The sequence below is a fragment of the Haematobia irritans genome, chromosome 3 (genome assembly GCF_050003625.1).
Source record: "Haematobia irritans isolate KBUSLIRL chromosome 3, ASM5000362v1, whole genome shotgun sequence".
NCBI lineage: Eukaryota > Metazoa > Arthropoda > Insecta > Diptera > Muscidae > Haematobia > Haematobia irritans.
In genome coordinates, this window is record NC_134399.1 from 19,144,361 (window position 1) to 19,168,411 (window position 24,051).

At 31.3% G+C, this 24,051-nt stretch overlaps 2 protein-coding genes and 1 long non-coding RNA gene across 4 annotated transcripts; 1 reads left to right on the top strand and 2 right to left on the bottom strand.

The window, feature by feature from the left end:
- Positions 1 to 1,650: 1,650 nt before the first annotated feature.
- Positions 1,651 to 7,715, bottom strand: LOC142228314 (microfibril-associated glycoprotein 4-like). 2 transcript variants are annotated; one of them, XM_075298705.1, is made up of 4 exons: positions 7,580 to 7,715; positions 2,867 to 2,982; positions 1,884 to 2,519; positions 1,651 to 1,818 (listed from the first exon to the last, which is right to left on the bottom strand). In XM_075298705.1, the coding sequence occupies exons 1-4, from the start codon at positions 7,652 to 7,654 to the stop codon at positions 1,692 to 1,694; spliced, it is 954 nt and encodes a 317-aa protein (XP_075154820.1). In that variant the 5' UTR covers positions 7,655 to 7,715; the 3' UTR covers positions 1,651 to 1,691. The 2 variants fall into 2 exon arrangements, with proteins under 2 accessions (XP_075154820.1, XP_075154819.1); XM_075298704.1 differs by having other exon boundaries at positions 1,651 to 1,833.
- Positions 7,716 to 12,816: 5,101 nt separating this feature from the next.
- Positions 12,817 to 23,301, bottom strand: Ran (RAN, member RAS oncogene family). Its single transcript, XM_075298706.1, has 3 exons — positions 23,144 to 23,301; positions 13,507 to 14,006; positions 12,817 to 13,435 (listed from the first exon to the last, which is right to left on the bottom strand). Exons 2-3 carry the CDS (start codon positions 13,939 to 13,941, stop codon positions 13,220 to 13,222), a joined length of 651 nt encoding a protein of 216 aa, XP_075154821.1. The 5' UTR covers positions 13,942 to 14,006; positions 23,144 to 23,301; the 3' UTR covers positions 12,817 to 13,219.
- Positions 17,077 to 17,847, top strand: LOC142228316 (uncharacterized). Its single transcript, XR_012720135.1, has 2 exons — positions 17,077 to 17,400; positions 17,514 to 17,847. It is a non-coding gene; the product is annotated as an uncharacterized LOC142228316 (long non-coding RNA).
- Positions 23,302 to 24,051: the final 750 nt, after the last annotated feature.

Below are 24,051 nucleotides of genomic sequence, written 5' to 3' on the forward strand. Positions count from 1 at the left end.
GCTACGACCGAACACCAAAAAGTTTTTCAGCGGTGGATTATCCCACCTCAGTAATGCTGGTGACATTTCTGAGGGTTACAAAGCTTCTCTAAGTGGTTTCACTGCAATGTGGAACGCCGTTCGGACTCGGCTATAAAAAGGAGGTCCCTTGTCATTGAGCTAAACATGGAATCGGGCAGCACTCAGTGATAAGAGAGAAGTTCACCACTGTGGTATCACAATGGACTGAATAGTCTAAGTGAGCCTGATACATCGGGCTGCCACATAACCTAACCTAACCTAACCTATCATTTCTATAGAAAATGTTGTCAAAATTATCTTTTCTATAGAACATTTTGTCAAAATTTTATTTTTATAGAAAATTTTGTCAAAATTGTATTTCTATAGAAAATTTTCTCAAAATTTTACTTCAATAGAAAATTTTCTCAAAATTTTATTTCAATAGAAAATTTTGTCAAATACAAATTTTATATCTAAAAATGTTGAAAAAATTTTATATCTAAAAATTTTGACAAAATTTTATTTCTATAGTAAATTTCGTCAAAATTGAATTGGGGAAGAATATTTTGCAAAATCTACCACAACATCAAGAATTTTACCAATCTACCAAACAGTAAAAAAATCTACCATTTTTGGTAGAATTCTACCAACTGTGGCAACCGTGCTCCTGTAGCCTGGATAAAAATTTTTATAATCCCAGAAAAATAAAACAAAAATAGAACATTTTTTTAAAAATGTTATTTCTATAGAAAATTTTTTCAAAATTTTATTTATATACAAAATTTTGTCAAAATTTTATTTCTATAGAACATTTTTTCAAAATTTTATAGGAAATTTTAATTCTATAGAAAATGTTGTCAAAATTATCAGCCACCGTGGTGCAATGGTTAGCATGCCCGCCTTGCATACACAATGTCGTGGGTTCGATTCCTGCTACGACCGAACACCAAAAAGTTTTTCAGCGGTGGATTATCCCACCTCAGTAATGCTGGTGACATTTCTGAGGGTTACAAAGCTTCTCTAAGTGGTTTCACTGCAATGTGGAACGCCGTTCGGACTCGGCTATAAAAAGGAGGTCCCTTGTCATTGAGCTAAACATGGAATCGGGCAGCACTCAGTGATAAGAGAGAAGTTCACCACTGTGGTATCACAATGGACTGAATAGTCTAAGTGAGCCTGATACATCGGGCTGCCACATAACCTAACCTAACCTATCATTTCTATAGAAAATGTTGTCAAAATTATCTTTTCTATAGAACATTTTGTCAAAATTTTATTTTTATAGAAAATTTTGTCAAAATTGTATTTCTATAGAAAATTTTCTCAAAATTTTACTTCAATAGAAAATTTTCTCAAAATTTTATTTCAATAGAAAATTTTGTCAAATACAAATTTTATATCTAAAAATGTTGAAAAAATTTTATATCTAAAAATTTTGACAAAATTTTATTTCTATAGTAAATTTCGTCAAAATTGAATTGGGGAAGAATATTTTGCAAAATCTACCACAACATCAAGAATTTTACCAATCTACCAAACAGTAAAAAAATCTACCATTTTTGGTAGAATTCTACCAACTGTGGCAACCGTGCTCCTGTAGCCTGGATAAAAATTTTTATAATCCCAGAAAAATAAAACAAAAATCAAAAATATTATTCATATTAATTTATTATTGTTTTAATACATAATAATTATATTTTAGGGCGTATTTTCATTTCAGCAAATTTTAAGGAGTAATCAAACCCCTTCCAAGTGCTCCAAAGAATTTTATGTAGATCCACCATTTCACCAGGCTTTCTGTAGACCGAATTCAAGTTACTAAAATCAAGAGACCTTTTAGATATTAATAAAAATAATCGTCAAAAAAACAATATATCTCCTACCTATCTTCACATTCATTAAACCACCAGCCACCACCATAGTTACGTGGACAAAGACCCGAATTGGAATTATCCAGTGTAGAGAATTTCATACCTCTATGGTAGGTGAGAGCATCACCAGCATCTCCACTATATTCACCCAATTCCTTTATGACATACTGTTCAGCTTCACTGCCAATTTGAAAGAGATCATATTTTGCATATCTTCTTTCATTTTCCCAATCACCCAAAGTTATCAAAAGCTCCTGGGGTCCATCGTAGGTGGTCGTTCTATGTAATTTCTCCAAACCTATAAAAAATTCTCCCTCTGGATTGCCAAAGCCATTTTTGTAATCAGTCCAGTTACGTTGAAAATCAACAGAACCATCCATACGACGCAAAATCACTGTCCACTGTCCTCGTCTATTGTGTTCGGGAGCATGTGGAGTTTGAAATTCCAAATGCCTATTGTGTTCGGGAACATGTGGAGTTTGAACTTCCAAATGCCTATTGTCGACGGGAACATGCGGAGTTTGAACTTCCAAATGCCTATTGTGTTCGGGAGCATGTGGAGTTTGAACTTCTAAATGCTGTGGTACACAATTTTGTGCTGCAGCATTTTGTAGAAGTTGGACTATTTCATGACCCTGATGATTTTGACTGGAAGAAATGTAATTTTAGAAATCAATATTAATAAGAGGGCAATTTATGATGATGAAATTTCAGCCTAGGCGTGGATCCATTCCATTTTTAAATTAAATGGGAATGACACGTAACGGCTCAGCATAAGAAAATAATCAGATGGGTCCAACGTTAAAAACTAGAAGTGCCTCTCAACAGACTGAATTGTCTAAGTGAGCCTGAAATAAAGAGAGCTGACACTTAAACCTAACCTATTCCTCAACTATTGATGTTATTAGGAGAGGTTGCCTTTATGACTCACTTAAAAAGTTAGTATGAACCCATCCTTCGGTGAAGAATATAGGAAAGCAGACATTTAAATTTACCTTTGTTTAATATCCATCAAGGTTTCCTTAAGCGTATTTGATTCATCCAATAGTCTGTTTAATTTTGAATATAATACTCTCCACATTTCCGCGTCATTATCCTCAGGTGTTGGATCCTTTGGAGAAGAAAAATATAAATATAGAGGAATGAATATGAAAAAATTTGCGAATGATATTAATCTCTATTTTCTATAGAAATAATATTTTCAGAAAAATTTCTTTAGGAAAAAATCAGAAATTTTTCAATAGAAATAAAACAAATTTCTATCGAAATAAAATTTTTTAAAATTTTCAATAGAAATAAAATTTTGCAAAAATTATCTATAGAAATAAAGTTTAGCAAAAATAAAACCTTCCGAATTTTTTTCTAGGAAAATTTTCCAAAAAAATTTTATAGAAATAAAATTTGGACAAAATTTACTACAGAAAGACAATTTGGACAAAATTTTCTATAAAATAAAAATTGGACAAAATTTTCTATAGAAATAAAATTTTGAGAAAATTTTCTATAGAAATAAAATTTAAACAAATCTGTCCATAAAGCTCGAAAAATAATTGTATAATTAGATATAATGCATTTGGACGTCAATTGCCTGTTTCGTATCAGGCTAACATGAAATATACAAAATTTTCTATCGAAATAAAATTTTGAGAAAATTTCTATAGAAATAAAATTTGGACAAAATTTTCTATAGAAATAAAATTTTGGCACAATTTTCTATAGAAATAAAATTTTGGCACAATTTTCTGTATAAATAAAATTTTGAAAAAATGTTTGCACAATTTTCTGTAGTAATTAAATTTTCAGAAAATTTTCTATAGAAATTAAAACTTTTGCAAAAAAATATATAGAATTAAATTTTATAAAATTTTTTTGTAGAATAACAATTTTCAGATATTTTTCTGTATAAATAAAATTTTGGCACAATTTTCTGTATAAATAAAATTTTGATAAAATTTTCTATAGAAATAAAATTTTGACAAAATTTTCTGTAGAAATTAAATTTTCAGAAAATTTTCTATAGAAATTAAAACTTTAAAAAAAAATATATAGAATTAAATTTTATGCATTTTTTTTATAGAATAACAATTTTCAGACATTTTTCTACAGAAATAAAATTTTGAAAAAATATTCTATAGAAATAAAATTTTGACAAAATTTTCTGTAGAAATTAAACTTTCAGAAAATGTTCCATAGAAATTAAAACCTTTGCAAAAATATATAGAATTAAATTTTATAAAAATTTTTTATAGAATAACAATTTTCAGATATTTTTCTACAGAAATAAAATTTTGGCACAATTTTCTGTATAAATAAAATTTTGACAAAATTGTCTATAGAAATAAAATTTTGACAAAATTTTCTGTAGGAATTAAATTTTCAGAAAATTTTCGATAGAAATTAAAACTTTTGCAAAAAATATATAGAATTAAATATTATAAATTTTTTTTATAGAATAACAGTTTTCAGATAGTTTGCTATAGAAATAAAATTTTTCAGAAATGAAATTTTGACAAAATTTTATATAGAAATAAAATTTTGACAAAATGTGTCATAGATATAGGTTAGGTTAGCCTGATATATCGGGCTGTGGCAGCCCGATATATCAGGCTAACCTAACCTAATATCAGGCTCACTTTGACTATTCAGTCCATTGTGATACCACAGTGGTGAACTTCTCTCTTATCTCTGAGTGCTGCCCGATTCCATGTTAAGCTCAATGACAAGGGACTTCTTTTTTATAGCCGAGTCCGAACGGCGTTTCATATTGCAGTGAAACCACTTAGAGGTGCCATAGATATAAAATATTGACAAAATTTTCTATAGCCCGATATACCACAGCCCGAAATACCACAGCCCGAAAATTTTCTATAGAAATAAAATTTTAAGAAAATTTTCTATAGAAATATTATTTTCAGAAAAGTTTCTATAGAAATAAAAATTTCCGAAAATTTTCTATAGAAATAAAATTTTCCGAAAATTTTCTATAGAAATAAAATTTTAAGAAAATTTTCTATAGAAATAAAATTTTAAGAAAATTTTCTATAGAAATATAATTTTCAGAAAAGTTTCTATAGAAATAAAATTTTCAGAAAATTTTCTATAGAAATAAATTTTAAGAAAATTTTCTACAGAAATATAATTTTCAGAAAAGTTTCTATAGAGATACAATTTTCGGAAAATTTTCTATAGAAATCAAAATTTTGCAAAAAATAAATAGAATAAAACTTTACAAAATTTTTCTATAGAATAAAAATTTTCAGATAGAAATAAATTTTCTATAGAATTAAAATTTTTCATAACAAAATTCTATAGAAATAAAATTTTCCGAAAATTTTCTATAGAAATAAAATTTTAAAAAACTTTTCTATAGAAATACAATTTTAAGAAAATTTTCTATAGAAATATAATTTTCAGAAAAGTTTCTATAGAAATAAAATTTTCGGAAAATTTTCTATAGAAATAAAATTTTCCGAAAATTTTCTACAGAAATAAAATTTTAAGAAAATTTTCTATAGAAATAAAATTTTAAGAAAATTTTCTATAGAAATATAATTTTCAGAAAAGTTTCTATAGAAATAAAATTTTCCGAAAATTTTCTATAGAAATAAAATTTTAAGAAAATTTTCTATAGAAACAAAATTTTAAGAAATTTTTCTATAGAAATATAATTTTCAGAAAAGTTTGTACAGAAATAAAATTTTCAGAAAATTGTCTACAGAAATAAAATTTTAAGAAAATTTTCTGTAGAATTAAAATGTTCATAAAATTTTCTATAGAAACAAAATTTTAAGAAATTTTTCTATAGAAATATAATTTTCAGAAAAGTTTGAACAGAAATAAAATTTTCAGAAAATTGTCTACAGAAATAATATCTTCAGAAAATTTTCTATAGAAATAAAATTTTCAGAAAACTTTCTGTAGAATTAAAATTTTCATAAAATTTTCTATAAAAATAAAATTTTCCGAAAATTTTCTATAGAAATAAAATTTTAAGAAAATTTTCTATAAAAATAAAATTTTAAGAAAATTTTCTATAGAAATAAATTTTAAGAAATTTTTCTATAGAAATATAATTTTCAGAAAAGTTTCTATAGAAATAAAATTTTCGGAAAATTTTCTATAGAAATCAAAATTTTGCAAAAAATAAATATAACAAAATTTTACAAAATTTTTCACAACAAAATTCTATAGAAATAAAATTTTCAGAAAATGTTCTATAAAAATAAATTTTTCAGAAAATATTCTATAGAAATAAAATTTTCTATGGAATTCAACTTTTCAGAAAAATTCTATAGAAATAAAATTTTCCGAAAATAAACTTTTCAGAAAATTTTCTATAGAAATAAAATTTTCCGAAAATTTACTATAGAAATAAAATTTTCCGAAAATTTTCTATAGAAATAAAATTTTCAGAAAATTTTCTGTAGAAATAAAATTTTAAGAAAATTTTCTATAGAAATAAAATTTTCCAAAAATTTTCTATAGAAATAAAATTTTCAGAAAATTTTCTATAGAAATATCATTTTGACAATTTTTATGCAGCTGAGGATTGCCTCTCAGCAAATACCAAACTAAAGGGTGATTTGTTAAGAGCTTGATAACTTTAAAAAAAAAAAACGCATAAAATTTGCAAAATCTCATCGGTTCTTTATTTGAAACGTTAGATTGGTCCATGACATTTACTTTTTGAAGATAATTTCATTTAAATGTTGACCGCGGCTGCGTCTTAGGTGGTCCATTCGGAAAGTCCAATTTTGGGCAACTTTTTCGAGCATTTCGGCCGGAATAGCCCGAATTTCTTCGGAAATGTTGTCTTCCAAAGCTGGAATAGTTGCTGGCTTATTTCTGTAGACTTTAGACTTGACGTAGCCCCACAAAAAATAGTCTAAAGGCGTCAAATCGCATGATCTTGGTGGCCAACTTACCGGTCCATTTCTTGAGATGAATTGTTCTCCGAAGTTTTCCCTCAAAATGGCCATAGAATCGCGAGCTGTGTGGCATGTAGCGCCATCTTGTTGAAACCACATGTCAACCAAGTTCAGTTCTTCCATTTTTGGCAACAAAAAGTTTGTTAGCATCGAACGATAGCGATCGCCATTCACCGTAACGTTGCGTCCAACAGCATCTTTGAAAAAATACGGTCCAATGATTCCACCAGCGTACAAACCACACCAAACAGTGCATTTTTCGGGATGCATGGGCAGTTCTTGAACGGCTTCTGGTTGCTCTTCACTCCAAATGCGGCAATTTTGCTTATTTACGTAGCCATTCAACCAGAAATGAGCCTCATCGTTGAACAAAATTTGTCGATAAAAAAGCGGATTTTCTGCCAACTTTTCTAGGGCCCATTCACTGAAAATTCGACGTTGTGGCTCGTTAGTAAGTCTATTCATGATGAAATGTCAAAGCATACTGAGCATCTTTCTCTTTGACACCATGTCTGAAATCCCACGTGATCTGTCAAATACTAATGCATGAAAATCCTAACCTCAAAAGAATCACCCTTTACATACAAGCAGCTTGCATCGTTTTTTGACCGACTAAGAGCAATAGTTATTTTAAGCAATATTGAATGAATTATACAATTTATCTTTGTACACTTTTTATATTTGATCAAAAAACAAACATTTTTGCAACAACAAAAAAAAAACAAATTGTGGTTCTTTGAATTGGTAACACTCCATTCTGAATTCGGCTATTTAACTTACATTTGGATCCACAGCATAATGCACTGCTTTCGTTGTAGAAAAAACTACTAATAAAAATAACCAAAGGACTTTCATATCTACTGGTTTATGTTTCACAAATTCAAATTATACTAAGAATTTTCATGTCAACTCCATGGTTTTTATATCTTCTAGAAACTAAAAAATTAGTAAATAAATGATAAAATATACTATGAGTAATGGCATGGGTCGACCGACATATGAACTAAAATTGTTTACATCATAAACCACCAAATTTGAATACAAGCAACTAAATATTTTTTGCTTAATATGAAAAGTTAATGGTAAAAATCCAATTTTAGGTATACTCATAGAAAAAATCTGCTAACAAAAGCAGTCGATTTTTGCTGTTATAATATTGTACCACATAGTGTAGGTTAGGTGGCAGCCCGATGTATCAGGCTCACTTAGACTATTCAGTCCATTGTGATACCACATTGGTGAACTTCTCTCTTATCACTGAGTGCTGCCCGATTCCATGTTAAGCTCAATGACAAGGGACCTCCTTTTTATAGCCGAGTCCGAACGGCTTTCCATATTGCAGTGAAACCACTTAGAGAAGCTTTGAAACACTCAGAAATGTCACCAGCATTAATGAGGTTGCTCACCGTGGTGTGAAAGACCAATTTGAAAAAATTAGCAGGCAAATTATGTTTTCTTCTCATTAAGTAAACTGCATTTATTTTTTGCAAATATTCTCAGACCATGATTTATTCACCAAATAATCCCAACTTAACCACGGGAGCCACCGTGGTGCAATGGTTAGCATGCCCGCCTTGCATACACAAGGTCGTGGGTTCGATTCCTGCTACGACCGAACACCAAAAAGTTTTTCAGCGGTGGATTATCCCACCTCAGTAATGCTGGTGACATTTCTGAGGGTTTCAAAGCTTCTCTAAGTGGTTTCACTGGAATGTGGAACGCCGTTCGGACTCGGCTATAAAAAAGGAGGTCCCTTGTCATTGAGCTTAACATGGAATCGGGCAGCACTCAGTGATAAGAGAGAAGTTCACCACTGTGGTATCACAATGGACTGAATAGTCTAAGTGAGCCTGATACATTGGGCTGCCACATAACCTAACCTAACCTAACCAATTTACTTCAAACGATTCTTATATTTTTTCTACCCATTTCTACCATTGCCGGCTATTGTGACCCTCTACCTATATAGATGCCGTATAGTTTATTTGCAATTATGATAAGAGCTGATATTATGTGTGAATCTTCTTATTTCTTATCTATTGCATCAAGTTATACATTCTTTAGCAAACCACATAAATCTTTCTCATATTCTGGGGAGTTTTGCATCATTGTTATTATGTACATTTGTGTTTATTTAAAGAAATTAGACAAAACATTAAGATTTGCGAAAATATAGAAATATTTTTATGATTTCAATGCCATACCGACAAACTAAAGGTCGGTGTTTCATCTATAAGATTTAGGTACAAAGCAAGGTACACCTTTTAGAGTTTAGTTAATAATAAATTGTTAAACTCAAAGAATAAATTCTATTAGTAAGAGATGGTACTAATAGCATATTTATCGCACCCAAAATTTTGCCAAACTTTTATTTTTATAAAAAATTTTGTCAAAAATTTATTTCTATAATTTTGTAAAAATTTTATTTCTATAGAAAATTTTGTCAACATTTATTTCTATAGAACATTTTGTCAAAATTTTATTTGTATAGAAAATTTGATCAAAATTTTACTTCTATAGAAAATTTTATTTCTACAAGAATTTTTGTCAAAATTTTATTTCTATAGAAAATTTTGTCAAAAGTTTATTTCTATAGAAAATTTTGTCCACATTTTACTTCTATAGAAAATTTTCTCAAAATTTTATTTGTATAGTAAATTTTGTCAAAATGTTTTCTAAAGAAACTTTTGTCAAAATTTTATTTATATAGAAAATTTTGTCAACATTTTATTTCTATAAAAATTTTGTCAATATTTTATTTGTATAGTAAATTTTGTCAAATGTTTTCTAAAGAAAATTTTGTCAAAATTTCATTTCTTAGAAAATTTTGTCAAAATTTTATTTCTATAGAAAATGTTATCAAAATTTTATTTCTATAGAAGATTTTCTGAAAATATTCTCAAAATTTTATTTCTGTAGAAAATTTTATTTCTATAAAAAATTTTCTCATAATTTTATTTCTATAGAAAATTTTGTCAAAATTTTATTTCTATAGAAAAGTTTGTCAAAATTTTATTTCTATAGAAAATTTTCTGAAAATATTCTCAAAATCTTATTTCTGTAGAAAATTTTATTTCTATAAATAATTTTCTCAACATTTTATTTCTATAGAGAATATTTGCAAAATGTTATTTCTATACAAAATTTTTGCAAAATTGTATTTCTATAGAAAATTTTTTACATTTTTTTTCTAAAAATTTTGCAAAAATTTTATTTCTATAAAAAATTTTGTCCAAATTTTATTTCTATGGAAAATTTTATTTTTATAGAAAATTTTGTCAATACTTTTATTTCTATAGAAAATTTTGTTAAAATTTAATTTCTATAGAAAATTTTGTCAAAATTTTATCTCTATAGAAAATTTTGTCACAATTTTATTTCTATAGAAAATTTTATCAAAATTGTATTTCTATACAAAATTTTGTCAAAATTTTATTCCTGTAGTAAATTTTGTCACAATTTTATTTCTATAGAAAATTTAATTAAAATTGTATTTCTATAGAAAATTTTGTCAGAATTTTATTTCTGTACAATGTTGTCAAAATTTTATTTCTATAGAAAATTTTGTCAACATTTCATTTCTATAGAAAATTTTGTCAAAATTTTATTTCTATAGAAAATGTTGTCAACATTTTATTTCTATAGAAAATTTTGTCAAAATTTTATTTCTATAGAAAATGTTATCAAAATTTTATTTCTATAGAAAATGTTATCAAAAATTTATTTCTATAGAAAATTTTCTGAAAATATTCTCAAAATTTTATTTCTATAGAAAATGTTTGCAAAATTTTATTTCTATACAAAATTGTTGCAAAATTGTATTTCTATAGAAATTTTTTTTCTAAAAATTTTGCAAAAAATTTTATTTCTATAGAAAATTTTGTCAAAATTTTGTATCTATGGAAAATTTTGTCAACGTTTTATTTTTATAGAAAATTTTGTCAAAATTTTATTTCTATAGAAATGTTTGTCAAAATTTTATTTGTATAGAAAATTTAATCAAAATTGTATTTCTATAGAAAATTTTGTCCAAATTTTATTTCTATAGAAAATTTTGTCAAAATTTTTTTCTATAGAAAATTTTGTCCAAATTTTATTTCTATAGAAAATTTTGTCAAAGTTTTATTTCTATAGAAAAAAAACGATACTGGGTTCTTATTTCTTTCAGGCTATTAGCGATTTGTATTCCTAACAACAATTTTTAACTCTATCCTAAGGACGAGTCACTACCCCGCACAATGGAAATATGCGAAAATTATAATGATTTGTAAGCCTAATAAATCTGATCATGAAATATCTTCTTACAGGCCGTCTGTTGCCAGTCTGTTGCCTATATTCTCCAAATTATTTGAAAACCTTTTTAGAAAGCGATTAACATCTATACTAGAAAAATTAGACTTAATTGCTGAACATCAATTTGGATTTCGGAACCATCATGGAACTCTAGAGCAATGCCACCGAGTTGCCGATTTTATACGAGATTCGCTTGAGAGGAAGTTATACTGTGCTGCTGTATTTGTGGATGTAAAACAAGCTTTTTGGAATTCCATTGTTGGACGATGAAGTAAAACGTTACAGTTCGCGATACTTAGCTCGTCTGAGTAATCATTCCATCATTCTTGCTATAACTCTATGTTACTTGATGACACTGACGAGGTGAAGAGGCTGAAGAGACATCATATTCTTGATTTACCATACACAAAATAATTAGTTAAGATATCATCGAGTACTTTGTCGAGTTTGCTGGAACTCGATGCACAGTCAATGTGAATAGTTACAACATTTGCTTATGGTTTTGTTGAAAATAGATTGCAAATAAATGAATAAAATGAAAAAAAAAAATTTTGTCAAAATTTTATTTCAAAATAAAATTTTTGTCAAAATTTTATTTCAAAATAAAATGTTTGTCAAAATTTTCTTTCTATAGAAAATGTTGGCCAAAATTTTATTTCTATAGAAAAAAACGATACTACACAGAAAGAAATTTCACGAAAATTTTTCCAATTAAAATTTTAATTGAGTTTTAAAAAATATTCAATTAAAAATTTAATTGATTCAACAAATTTTTTAATTGAAACAAAAATCAATCACAAAAATTAATAGTATCAATTAATTTTTTAATTGGATCAATTAATTTTTTAATTGACCTTCAATTAATTTTTTAATTGATACTATCATTTCTGTGATTGAAGACATTTCAATTAAAAAATTAATTGGATCAATTAATTTCGTGATTGAACCAGAAAAAAATTTTTTTGTGTGTAGATTCTTAATTCTTTCAGGCTATTAGCGATTTGCGAAACTGCAGTCTGAGGAGTGGTGGAGCACCTAGGCAAACTTGAGGGGACATTACACAAATACGATGGGATTAACCCGGACGTAGTCCCGATGGGGAAGGATTTTTGAGGGTCATTATGGACAAAGTAGATACAAAATACATTTCCATGAGAATGAATGAAAAATCTCCAGCGAAAAACTCCTATGAATTCGAGCGGTTCAGGGGAAGACCAAAGTTCCTATGGAAAAATCAAGGGGGAAGACACTTGAAAGGTGAAGGAAATTTAAGAAGAAAAATGTAATTAACCATAATGTTTGGAAGTCTTGTAAGACGAGATGGTCTATTTAGCCTCATTCAAGTAATTTTGAAATTGTCCAAAAATTTTTTTTGTTTAGGTTTTTCAAATTCAATTTCATTATTATTTTGATAGCATTACAAAATAAATTACAAAATCAAGAATAAATTGTTATAAAAAAGGTAATGTACAAACTAAAGCGAAGTAGAATAGTAGCTAGAGCTAGATAATAGTCTTAGAGGGTGAATTGTAAACAAATCGAACAAAGAACTAGGATATGTTGTTACAATAGTTCAGAAAACCAGAATATTTTTTTCCCAAGTTTTTTTTTTGTGGTAATATAGAAGAAGAAACAGCAAAAACAAATTGAAATGAAATGTGTCATTAGCCAGAAACGAATATGAAGACAACAATTATGTTTTTTGGTTCTAAATCATACATCAATTTGAGTGTAATTTTTAAACTTGTTTTTATTGAATTTTATTTTTAAAATAGTTTTCCGTTTTGAATTCTGTTTTTGTTTTTATTTTCTTGCAATGTTTGCGAAGCATTTATTTCTTCTGTTGTTAAAGAGTTCTTAGATCCCTATAATTCTGTATTTTGTTGTTGTTTCATTTTTTGTTTGTTTGTTTAGATTAAAGTAAATTAAATTATTCTCAAATCCATTTCTTCGATATCTGCTTCCATGCTTTGCTTTAATATTTCCAAACTCAACGAAACTGCAATATGAAGTTAGGCCGGTTTTACAATTCTTCTTGTACTCATTCATCAACAAATAATAATTAGCAGCAGACTTGAACGTGGATGTTTGAGAGAGGGAGTGTGTGTGTGTGGTTGTACAGTTGATTTACAAATCTTCATCCTCGTCGGGCAAGGCAGTCTCTTGGGCTTCTTGTAAATCTCTTTCGATTTGTAATTGCCAATCCTTGTCCATCTTGACTTCTGGGGGCAACAAGGCTGGCATAGCAACAAATTCCAAATTGGGATCACCAACCAATTTACGGGCCAACCAGAGGAAGGGCTTTTCAAAGTTGTAATTTGATTTGGCTGAGATGTCGTAGTACTAAAAAAACAACAAAAGAAAAAAATTGTAAGTAAAGTTTAATACTTTTCCCCAATTTCATTGTTCATTACCTGTAAATTCTTCTTCCTGTGGAATACAATACTCTTGGCCTTGACCTTACGATCCTTGATATCGACTTTGTTGCCACACAATACAATTGGGATGTTCTCGCACACACGCACCAAATCTCTATGCCAATTTGGTACGTTCTTGTAGGTTACACGTGATGTGACATCGAACATGATAACAGCACACTGTCCCTGAATGTAGTAGCCATCACGCAAGCCACCGAATTTCTCTTGACCGGCTGTGTCCCAGACATTGAAACGGATGGCACCACGATTCGTATGGAAAATCAATGGATGCACCTCGACACCAAGAGTGGCAACATATTTCTTTTCAAATTCACCGGTCATGTGGCGTTTGACGAATGTCGTCTTGCCGGTACCACCATCGCCAACCAAAACGCATTTGAATGTGGGGATATCTTGCTCCTGTTGTGCCATTGTTGCCTTGTGTTTTGTTTATTTAATTATGTGTTTATATAATATGGCTATAATAAAAAAATACGCTGCAAAGACAGACAAACAAATAATTAGATTGGTTAGTCAGAGTATTTAGGTACTAGGAAATGATCAAATGAAACATTTCTGACCAGATCATTTGGTTGTTATCTTCTGGTCTCACAAGGAATCAGTTTGAAATATTGGTTTATATTGGGCTATATCGAAAGTTTCGGTTTGATAAGGTTTGGCACTTAGGCAGTGGACAGGAAACTTAGGAATTACCACATCCGCGACAGAATTGAGAAGGATTATAGATGCTGGGCACTATGTCAAAACAACGTTGTGCTCGAAATGGGGTCGGAATCCACGGATAATATACTGGATACATTTATAGTTTATAGTCTGGTGGACATCGATAAAGAGGCAATGCAACGTAAGAATTTTGCAATTGGTCTAATCAATGAATTTAAGACAATACGCCCACTAGAGATTTGGGAACGATGCTGAGGTGATATTTAAAATGTAGGGAGAATGGAGAGAAACTCGAAACATTGGAGATGGTATAGAAGTGGCTGATGGCGCAATAATTCATGTTCTATACTTGTGGTGGTCCTAACATCCAAAAAACGGTCCTGAGAGCAAATAGTGTCAGAACCGATACCGAAGCAGTATAATTGTTACAGTGCACAGGGTGGACACACCAGCAATGTCCATTTGGCGAAAACGGAAAGTTTTGAATGGCTTAGAAACGAAATGAGCCAGACAATTTGAATATTCTAGGAAATAGCTGAAGGACCTGACCGCAAGAAAAAAAAAATCCTGGGAGAATGGGATGTCAAAACAGATACCAAAGCAGAGCTTGCTGGCGCTAGCAAGATGTGTTGAATGACTCAGAAATAAACAAGGGGTCAGAGAACATGAATATTTTAAGGATTAGGTGGAGGTATATGAAAACAATAGCAGTCATTACGGTATGAGAGTGCAAATGGACTACGGCAGGATCCGCATCTTATGGGTGTAGCGGCATGCCAATATGAGAGGAAATGTTAACCTAAATAAACTGGCGTTACGAGATACGTCAAGAGATCAACCGATTTGCAATGGTCAGCACACCGATCTTCCACTAAAAGGGTGATGGGTCCAAACCCAATTTTGACCGTACACCAAAAAGTTTTCCAGGACAGATTATCCCTTCTCAGTAATTCTGAGAGAAGTGCACCAGGGTGGTAGCACAATGGACTGAACAGTCTAAGCGAGCCCAAAAGAACGGGCTGAACCAATGACAAGAAAGGGCAGTGAACTGAGAGAAGGCAACGCCAAAGAGTTTAAGCAGACCGAGTTGTACGAATGGGTACGGAAGGAAATACAACGGTCGGTAGGATGACCCAAGCAAGAAACAGACAGGAGACCTACTGAAAGAGAGTTGGACGACAGTCAGAAGACCCGTGCGAACAAGACCGGGCAACTAAAGTTGATGGTATATCCGTGCCGAATAGGAGCAGTGGGTGATGGTGTATTTATGGCGTGTTTTGAGTAGGAGATATAGAGCCACCGTATCGGTTGCTCTATATGACCATATCGGGCAATACTTTATTCCGTACTTCACTCAGCTTGTAGCAGTATAAACTGGATATGAGACAGGATTACCTGGATCCTCTTTTCTGCAGAAAGAAAATATCCAGAAACTGTAGCTTCACTTTTACTTCCCGTTTTCCTTTTTTTATATTGGGCTCGCAAATTAGTTATTCGGGAGTGCCAACAGATGGCGTAGTTTGGGATATACGCATTATAAAATATTGAAACAATATTCATATCATAACAAAATTTCAAAGCTTTCGTGTTCAATTTGTGTCATTTGCCAGGAGTGTAAAAACAAAGTTTTTAGACAAGACAAGCCCACAAAACAGCATTTGCAGAAATTTTGCGAACAGCTGAGTGTAAAAAAACAAATTTTTTTTGTCTAGTTTCGAGCCCCCAAAACAGCATTTTCGGGAATTTTGCGAACAGCTGCTCCAAAAGGGCAAAAAAGGAAATGTTTTTTTTTTTTTTTTTTTTGCATCGCTTCGTTACTGGTGACAATCTTAAGGGAAGAATCTAATGGTTACTGCGGTCATGCCTTAACATATATGGCAAAGCCTTTGATCCATTGAGAGAAGCATATGCTGTGTATTTGGCGGGACCAGCTTGGTGTGGTGTACTATGAGCTGCTGCTGCTGAAACGATCAGCTGGAGCTTTGTATTGAGCTCAATTGATGCGTTTGAGCCGATTATTGCGTGATAAACGCGGTCACAATTTTTGGAAAGACACGACAAGGTGATTTTGCAGCAGTACGATGACGCTGTGTTAAATGTTTTAGAAAACACGTAAAAATTTATTTGAAAACACTTAAATGGAAAGTCCTTCACCAGCCACAGTATAGCCTAGGTATTGCTCCTTCTGACGACGCAGACGCATGACCAGGCTGATCAGCATTTTTTGTTTTTATGAACACAAGCCAAAAATTGGGTTGATTTGCGAATTGAGTCAAAAAACGAGTGGGGTTCTCGTCGCCGTATTCGTATCATGCCAGAAAGATGAGAAAACAGTGGCTAACGATGGAAAATACTTCGATTGAGCAGTCTGTTGCAATTTTTTCGGAATAAAAAATTACCCATTTTTAATTTTCACTCCCAGTACAAAACTGGTCTCGTTAAAACTTTGTTTTCCCTCAACACATTTTGAAATGTTTAAATACAATATCTAAAAGGTCCTAATTTTAAAAATAATATTTTTATATCTTCTATAAATGTATTCACCATTTAAACAAAATTTTAATTTCTCAAGGAAAATATATAAAAATCACCACAAACACACCTGCGATGACTTTATTTTCGACAGATATCACATTATTGTATTCTTCCACTTACTATTATCCCTTATCCAATTCCCGGTAAATATTTCAACGATTGGCTTCTGTTTTTTGTCCTTTCCAAGCGATGTTGAGCGATGTTTTTCCCTACAAAACCTATATTCTTTTATTGGCTACTATTCTTAAACAGGATTTCAACAAGAAAAAATTATGTTTTTCTAGTTCTTAACCACAACAATTTATATTAACTATTTAACTTTATTTTTTTTTAAATTTTTTCCAGTGAAGATCCTTTCTTTAATAAGGACGAGTGATGACTGATGACACAGACTTAAAGCCTATATTAAGGAACCCTTAAAACGAAGCTAAATACATGATAACAATACTACAATAACTACAAATATATATATATGAGGAGAGAAGAAATGAGAACAGGAAGAATGAGTAAAGGAATTTAGAAGAAGTGAATGCACACAGACACACACCCCTATACCTGCTTACAAAATGCTAAATAATAAACTGCAGTTAAGTCGTCGAAGGATCTCACATTTTTAGGGGTAGAAAACAGATGTAAGGCTGTGTGCAAGAATAGAGTATTGCGTTAAAAAGGGTATGAGCTCACAATTGATCCTTAAAGGCAATTTCACAGTAACAAAAGTTGAAATTCTTTTCAAGATGGTTTTCAATGTTATTTCCTATTTCCTTTTTCTACGTTAATTCCAGTAGAAGAAAAGAAAACTACCACAGCATATGACATGAATTAAGGCGAAATCCTAAAAACGGCAGGGGCCAGCAGATGTTAATGCACGTTGTGAAAGACAGAGAGAGGCCACGAAATATTTTATTTCACAACAACGATAGTAAAAATATTGAAATTTATTTTTGTGGTATATGATTTGACAGTTATTGAGGGTTTTAGCTGATAAATCTATACCAGAAGATTACCTATAAAATTAACATTAAAATTAATATTATTAAAATTAACGATTGTTTGAAGATAAAGATACATGTAAATTTATATATTGATAGAATTAAAAACCAAAACTTAAACTTTAAATATGCATGTACTTGGTGTTTGGTATATTTTGAAATCGTTAGAAAATGGAATATAAGAAAGAATTTTCTCTGGAAGGCATTGATCTACTAAACAGAAATTGAAGATGTGTATTCAAGCTTATTCTGACGGATGTATGATGCATATCAGTTCTCTGTAAGAGTTTAGGCAAATATTCACTATTTAATTTAGAATTTTCAATATTACAACCATACGAAGATACACCTCGATAGATTGTAAATCCGCTTTTGGGATATAGAGATATAGCCCTTTAAAGGGTTCATAAAAACTTTATATATTTAATTATTATAATGGATACATACAACTTGAGGTTTGTGTTAGCTCACTTTGGCCACTGTCCATAGGAGAGTCTCGAAACCAAGGTAGCCACTCGAGCCAAAAATAATCTACCAAAGTTTGAAGAAAATTATACTAAAAACTACCAAAAAATTATGTCCAAATTTTTTATTTATATAGGAAATTTTGTCAAAGTTTTATTTCTATAGAAAATTGCATCTTGTGTCATATTTCTATAGAAAGTTGTGTTTTATCCAAAATTTTATTTCTATAGGAAATTTTGTCAAAATTTTATTTCTATAGAAAATTGTTTCTTGTGTCTTATTTCTATAGAAAATTTTGTCCAAAATTTTATTTCTATAGGAAATTTTGTCAAAATTTTATTTCTATAGAAAATTTTGTCAAAATTTTATTTCTATAGACAATTTTGTCAAAATTTTATTTCTATAGACAATTTTGTCAAAATTTTATTTCTATAGAAAATTTTGTCAATTTTTTTTTCTATAGAAAATTTTGTCAAAATTTTATTTCTATAGAAAATTTTGTCAAAATTTTATTTCTATAGAAAATTTTGTCAAAATTTTATTTCTATAGAAAATTTTGTCAAAATTTTATTTCTATAGAAAATTTTGTCAAAATTTTATTTCTATAGAAAATTTTGTCAAAATTTTATTTCTATAGAAAATTCTGTCAAAATTTTATTTCTATAGAAAATTTTGTCAAAATTTTATTTGTCTAAATTTTATTTATTCTAGAAAATTTTGACAAAATTTTATTTCTATAGGAAATTTTGTCAAAATTTCATTGCTATAGGAAATTTTGTCAAAATTGTATTTCTATAGAAAATTTTGTCAACATTTTAATCTATTTTGTCAAACTTTTATTTCTTAAGAAAATTTTGTCAAAATTTTATATTTTTATAGAAAATTTTGTGTATAGAAAATTTGTGAAGTACTTCTTATTTGGAGAGGAATATTTTTCAAAATCTACCAAACCATCAACAATTCGACTAATCTACCAAACAGTTAAAAATCTAAAATTTTTGGTAGAATTCTACCAACTGTGGCAACCGTGCTCGAAGCCCGACCGAAGGATGGCCAATTATACCGCTTTTGGCTGGCGTTAGCCCACTTTGAACTCTGTCCATAGAAGAAAGTTTCAAAATCCGGCCAAAGGCAGACAACTTATACCCCTTTTGGCTACCGTTAGCTTAATTTTAACTCTGTCCATAGAAGAAAGTCTCAAAATCCGGCCAAAGGCAGACTACTTATACCCCTTTTGGCTACCGTTAACTTAATTTTAACTCTGTCCATAGAAGAAAGTCTCAAGAACCGCGGCCGGCCACCTTTCCCACATTGGGCTCGCTTTAGCCCACTTCGAACTCTGTCCATAGAAGAAAGTCTCAAAACCCGGACAAAGGACATCACCTATACCCCTTTCGGCTCCTGTTAGCCCACTTTGAACCTTGTCAATAGAAGAAAGCCTCAAAACCCGGCCAAAGGCAGGCCACTTATACCCCTTTTGGCTCCCGTTAGCCCACTTTGAACTCTGACTATAGGCGAAAGTCTCAAAACCCGGCCAAAGGCAGGCCATTTATACCCCTTTTGGCTCCCGTTAGCTCACTTTGAACTCTGATCTCTGTCCATAGAAGTCTCGAAATTCAGTGAATGGTCGGTCCCCGTTAGCCCACTTTGGACTCTGCCCATTGGTGGAAAGTTTCAAACCCTGGCCGAAGGCTGGCCACCTACAACCTTATGGATACGCGTTAGTTCACTTTAGACTATATCCATAAGGGAAAGTCCTAATTCCTGCCCAAAGGCCCATTACATATTCCTTTTTTGGGGCATCCCCCATTCACCCTACATCTTTGTTGCGCTTATAACTTTAATTATGAACATTGAATTTTAACTTTAATTATGAACCATCCAAATCATCAATTAAATAAGTTGGAACCGTGAAAAAATTTTTGATTTTCACACGTGAAATAGGAACTTAGAACGAGTCTTTACTTGATTGTGATACACGCTTGAAATGTATATAAGGATGATACACTCTAAAGGCTGAAACGCGGCTCAATTGAGGAAATCAAAATTGGAAGCACAAAATAGCAACACTCGGCTTTTTTTCCAAAACCTAACATAAAATGGTCCATATTATGCATGTAGATTTTTTTAAATTAAAATAACAGTAAAGAAAAATAAACGTGATATTTTTAATATTCACCTGTGAAACATGAACTTGATACCGATGACAATTCCAAGCTTAATTTTAACTCTGTCCATAGAAGAAAGTCTCAAAATCCGGCCAAAGGCAGACCACTTATACCCCTTTCGGCTCCTGTTAGCCCACTTTGAACTCTGTCAATAGAAGAAAGACCTAAACCCGGCAAGGCAGGCCACATATACCCCTTCTGGCTCTCGTTAGCCCACTTTGAACTCCACCGACGACAGCTGTCCCCCAGACCAAAGTTCTGAATAGGACTCTAACTTCATGCAATCGACCTCAATATAAAAAAATGGCACCAAATCCGGGAGCCACCGTGGTGCAATGGTTAGCATGCCCGCCTTGCATACACAAGGTCGTGGGTTCGATTCCTGCTACGACCGAACACCAAAAAGTTTTTCAGCGGTGGATTATCCCACCTCAGTAATGCTGGTGACATTTCTGAGGGTTACAAAGCTTCTCTAAGTGGTTTCACTGCAATGTGGAACGCCGTTCGGACTCGGCTATAAAAAGGAGGTCCCTTGTCATTGAGCTTAACATGGAATCGGGCAGCACTCAGTGATAAGAGAGAAGTTCACCACTGTGGTATCACAATGGACTGAATAGTCTAAGTGAGCCTGATACATCGGGCTGCCACATAACCTAACCTAACCTAAATCCGAGAAACAAACGAATCCCTACGGGAAATTGGTGCAAATTTCCACTGACGAACTGGTACCGTTGCTCCAGTTTGCCACATTTTTTTAATAGTCATAATTTATTAATTTTCATACTCGCTTGATATAAAAATCTTATTGGTTCTGAACATTTAGGGAAATTGAATTATCAGAATAACGTATTGTTCAATATATTTAAAAAAATTTTCATTTGTTGTGCGATTCGGATGCCCAATATGAAATAGATTACGAAGAGTTTTTCCTAGGCTTGTTCATGAGAACCTGTCTATGGGGTGATGTTACTAAATTGTCCCAGGACGTGGTCTTTGGAATGAGTCCAAGACGTGTCCAAGTGTAAATTTACAGCTTCAATGACAAACCCATGTCAAAGTGAACGGTCCTTTTTCCATACGTTTTGACCAAAACTGGGACTGGTCCATACACAACAGGGACTAGTTCTGTACCGGTTCTGTGATTGACCCATTTCCCATAGGGATGTTTTAAAATGGAATTTCGAAATCAGATATGAAGCTGTACCTATTGTCTTACTCAAATTCTTTATCCAATGGCTTATATTATGAAAATGTATATAAGGCAATATAAAATGGACGGAACGGAAGAGCTAATCTGGATATATGGCTTCTTGACACATGAAGGAGCTATTTTTATGTAGAATAAATTTTACGCCGGTCAATATTATATGATGATATATTGATGTAGGTCACAATAAGACCACCGCTTTAAGGTGGGTATTAAATTCGAGTTTAGCCGCTAAAGTCACAATTTTTTCACGATTACTTTTCTTTAATAATCCATTTTAAAAAATATAAACTTTAGGAAAAGTTACTATGGGCTATTCCCCATTAAGTTTTAATACAATTTGCATCAAAGAGGTATAATTTTATAGTTTCGTTATTGATTTAGTTTTGATTCGAGTGGCTAAACTCACATAGTATCCACATTTACCAAAACAAAATTCAATTTCATAATTACAAAAATGATACTTTTTTTGTAACCATTATAATATAGCCACATTATTCCATAAACTTATAATATATAAATTATGAATCATCAGCACAATGAATGTCTAGCATATAGGCATAGTGTATGTTTGTGCGTTTGTATGGTCTGGAGTTTACGAATGGAGACAGAAAAACATGGCAATTACAGCGAAGATTCTGGCGCCAAAAAAAGTGCAAAGAAACCACTACCCCTATACATTTCATAGACAAAGGGTCTTGTAAAGATGTAGTACTGAACGTAATATAGGTAAATAACATTTCGAGTAAACATCACAATACCAGTCAATACAAATAAATTACAATATACACTAAAAATTTCGCAATTTCAATTGGCTTTGCGTTAACAGTGTATGGGAATTTGGACTGTTAAATAACAGAGCACAACGAAGAAACCAATACTGCCAAAATTCATCGAAATGACAGTTGACGGAAGAAGAAGGCCGCATAAAAAACCGAATGCCAGGCTAACCTAACCTCAAACTTGAGAATTATGGCTAAACAGAATTTTGGAATTAGGAGAAATGACAAACCATCTACCAATTGAAAACTATGTGGTTTTTCTAATAACTTTGCCTGGTAAAATCATGGCTTACTTAAATAATATCAAGAAAATTGCATCAATGCATAGTCTTTGAATAGCGTAGAACACATGTTTACCTCATGTGCGAAAAAAAGCATTTAAACGAAAACGATGGCTTCGGCGCTAGCAGAGATGAATGACGCTAAAATGATATACAAGGCGTCCCCGCCAACTTCTACTTCAACAAAAAAAAAAAAAACTGACCAAGTTCATGGACAACCTGTATATTCTTAGATATTTCATCATATTTTGTAAATTTAATTACAAAAATTTAGACTACATGCGTCATTTGCATTCATATTTTGATTCCGTTGATTCATAGAATATTCTACAAAAAAAATTGATTTTGGCACACGCAGCTCGGCACTTTTTCCATTTCCCCATTTATTAGCGCATAATTTCACACACACTCACATATACACTAAGAACTCCATGCCATTATCGTTTCAAAAGATGATTTAATTCTTTTTTTACTCTTTAGTTAAATATATACTTAAAAACTTCTTTCACAAAACACATACTTTTTTAAATCCACCAGCTTCTTCTAGGTTGTGATATCCTCGTCTTATTTTCCGCAAACAAATTTCACAAAATTCCTTATTGGACACTGCCGTTGCTTTTGGTTGGCTGACTTGTAAATTCAGGGATGAAATAACGCCGCTAACAAGTTGGAAATGTGCAAAAAGCTTGTATCTTGATAATCGGTAATCGACTCGATAGTTGGTATTTATCGATTATTGTGTTCTTCGTGTCAGCGATATGTATTTAAATTAAGCACTAAGCGTTGGCGTAATTCACAATAATGGTTGAATTACACACCATGAGTCAATTCGTGCGTTGATGGAAGGGTTGATTTTTTCCTGTTTGGGGCAGATTATTCGAGCTTTTGATTTCAAAGAGAAATTTCAACTCTTCAATCATCGGACGCATTGTGCGTATGTAATTCTACCTTATACGGTATTCTCACCAAGCATGTTTTGGGGTTTGATGTTTTCCCTTTATCCCTGCCAGCATTTCAATGTTCCATTTCATCCTCATCGCTACCACAGACTCGTAAGTGACACTGCAACAATCGCCAAGTGACACTGCAACAATCGCCAACTGTATTTTGCCATCACTATTGTTACAAGAGCCATTTTATATTTTGTGAAACACCAAGCGCAACTGGCTTATTATAATTTATTTCAATGAAAACGAAAATAAAGTGCTGAAAACATAGTTATTACGCTTAAAATTGTGAAAAGTAAATTGGTGAACAATTTTTGACTTTCCAAATGGAATAAAGTGATAGTTTTTCAAATATTTTTCAGACACGCTGCCTCCATTTGGAATAAAAGTACTGGCTGATAGACGCTACAACATTTATACAGTGTTCTCACCAAGCATGTTTTGGGGTTTGAAATGTTTTCCCTTTATAAGCACTTTAAAA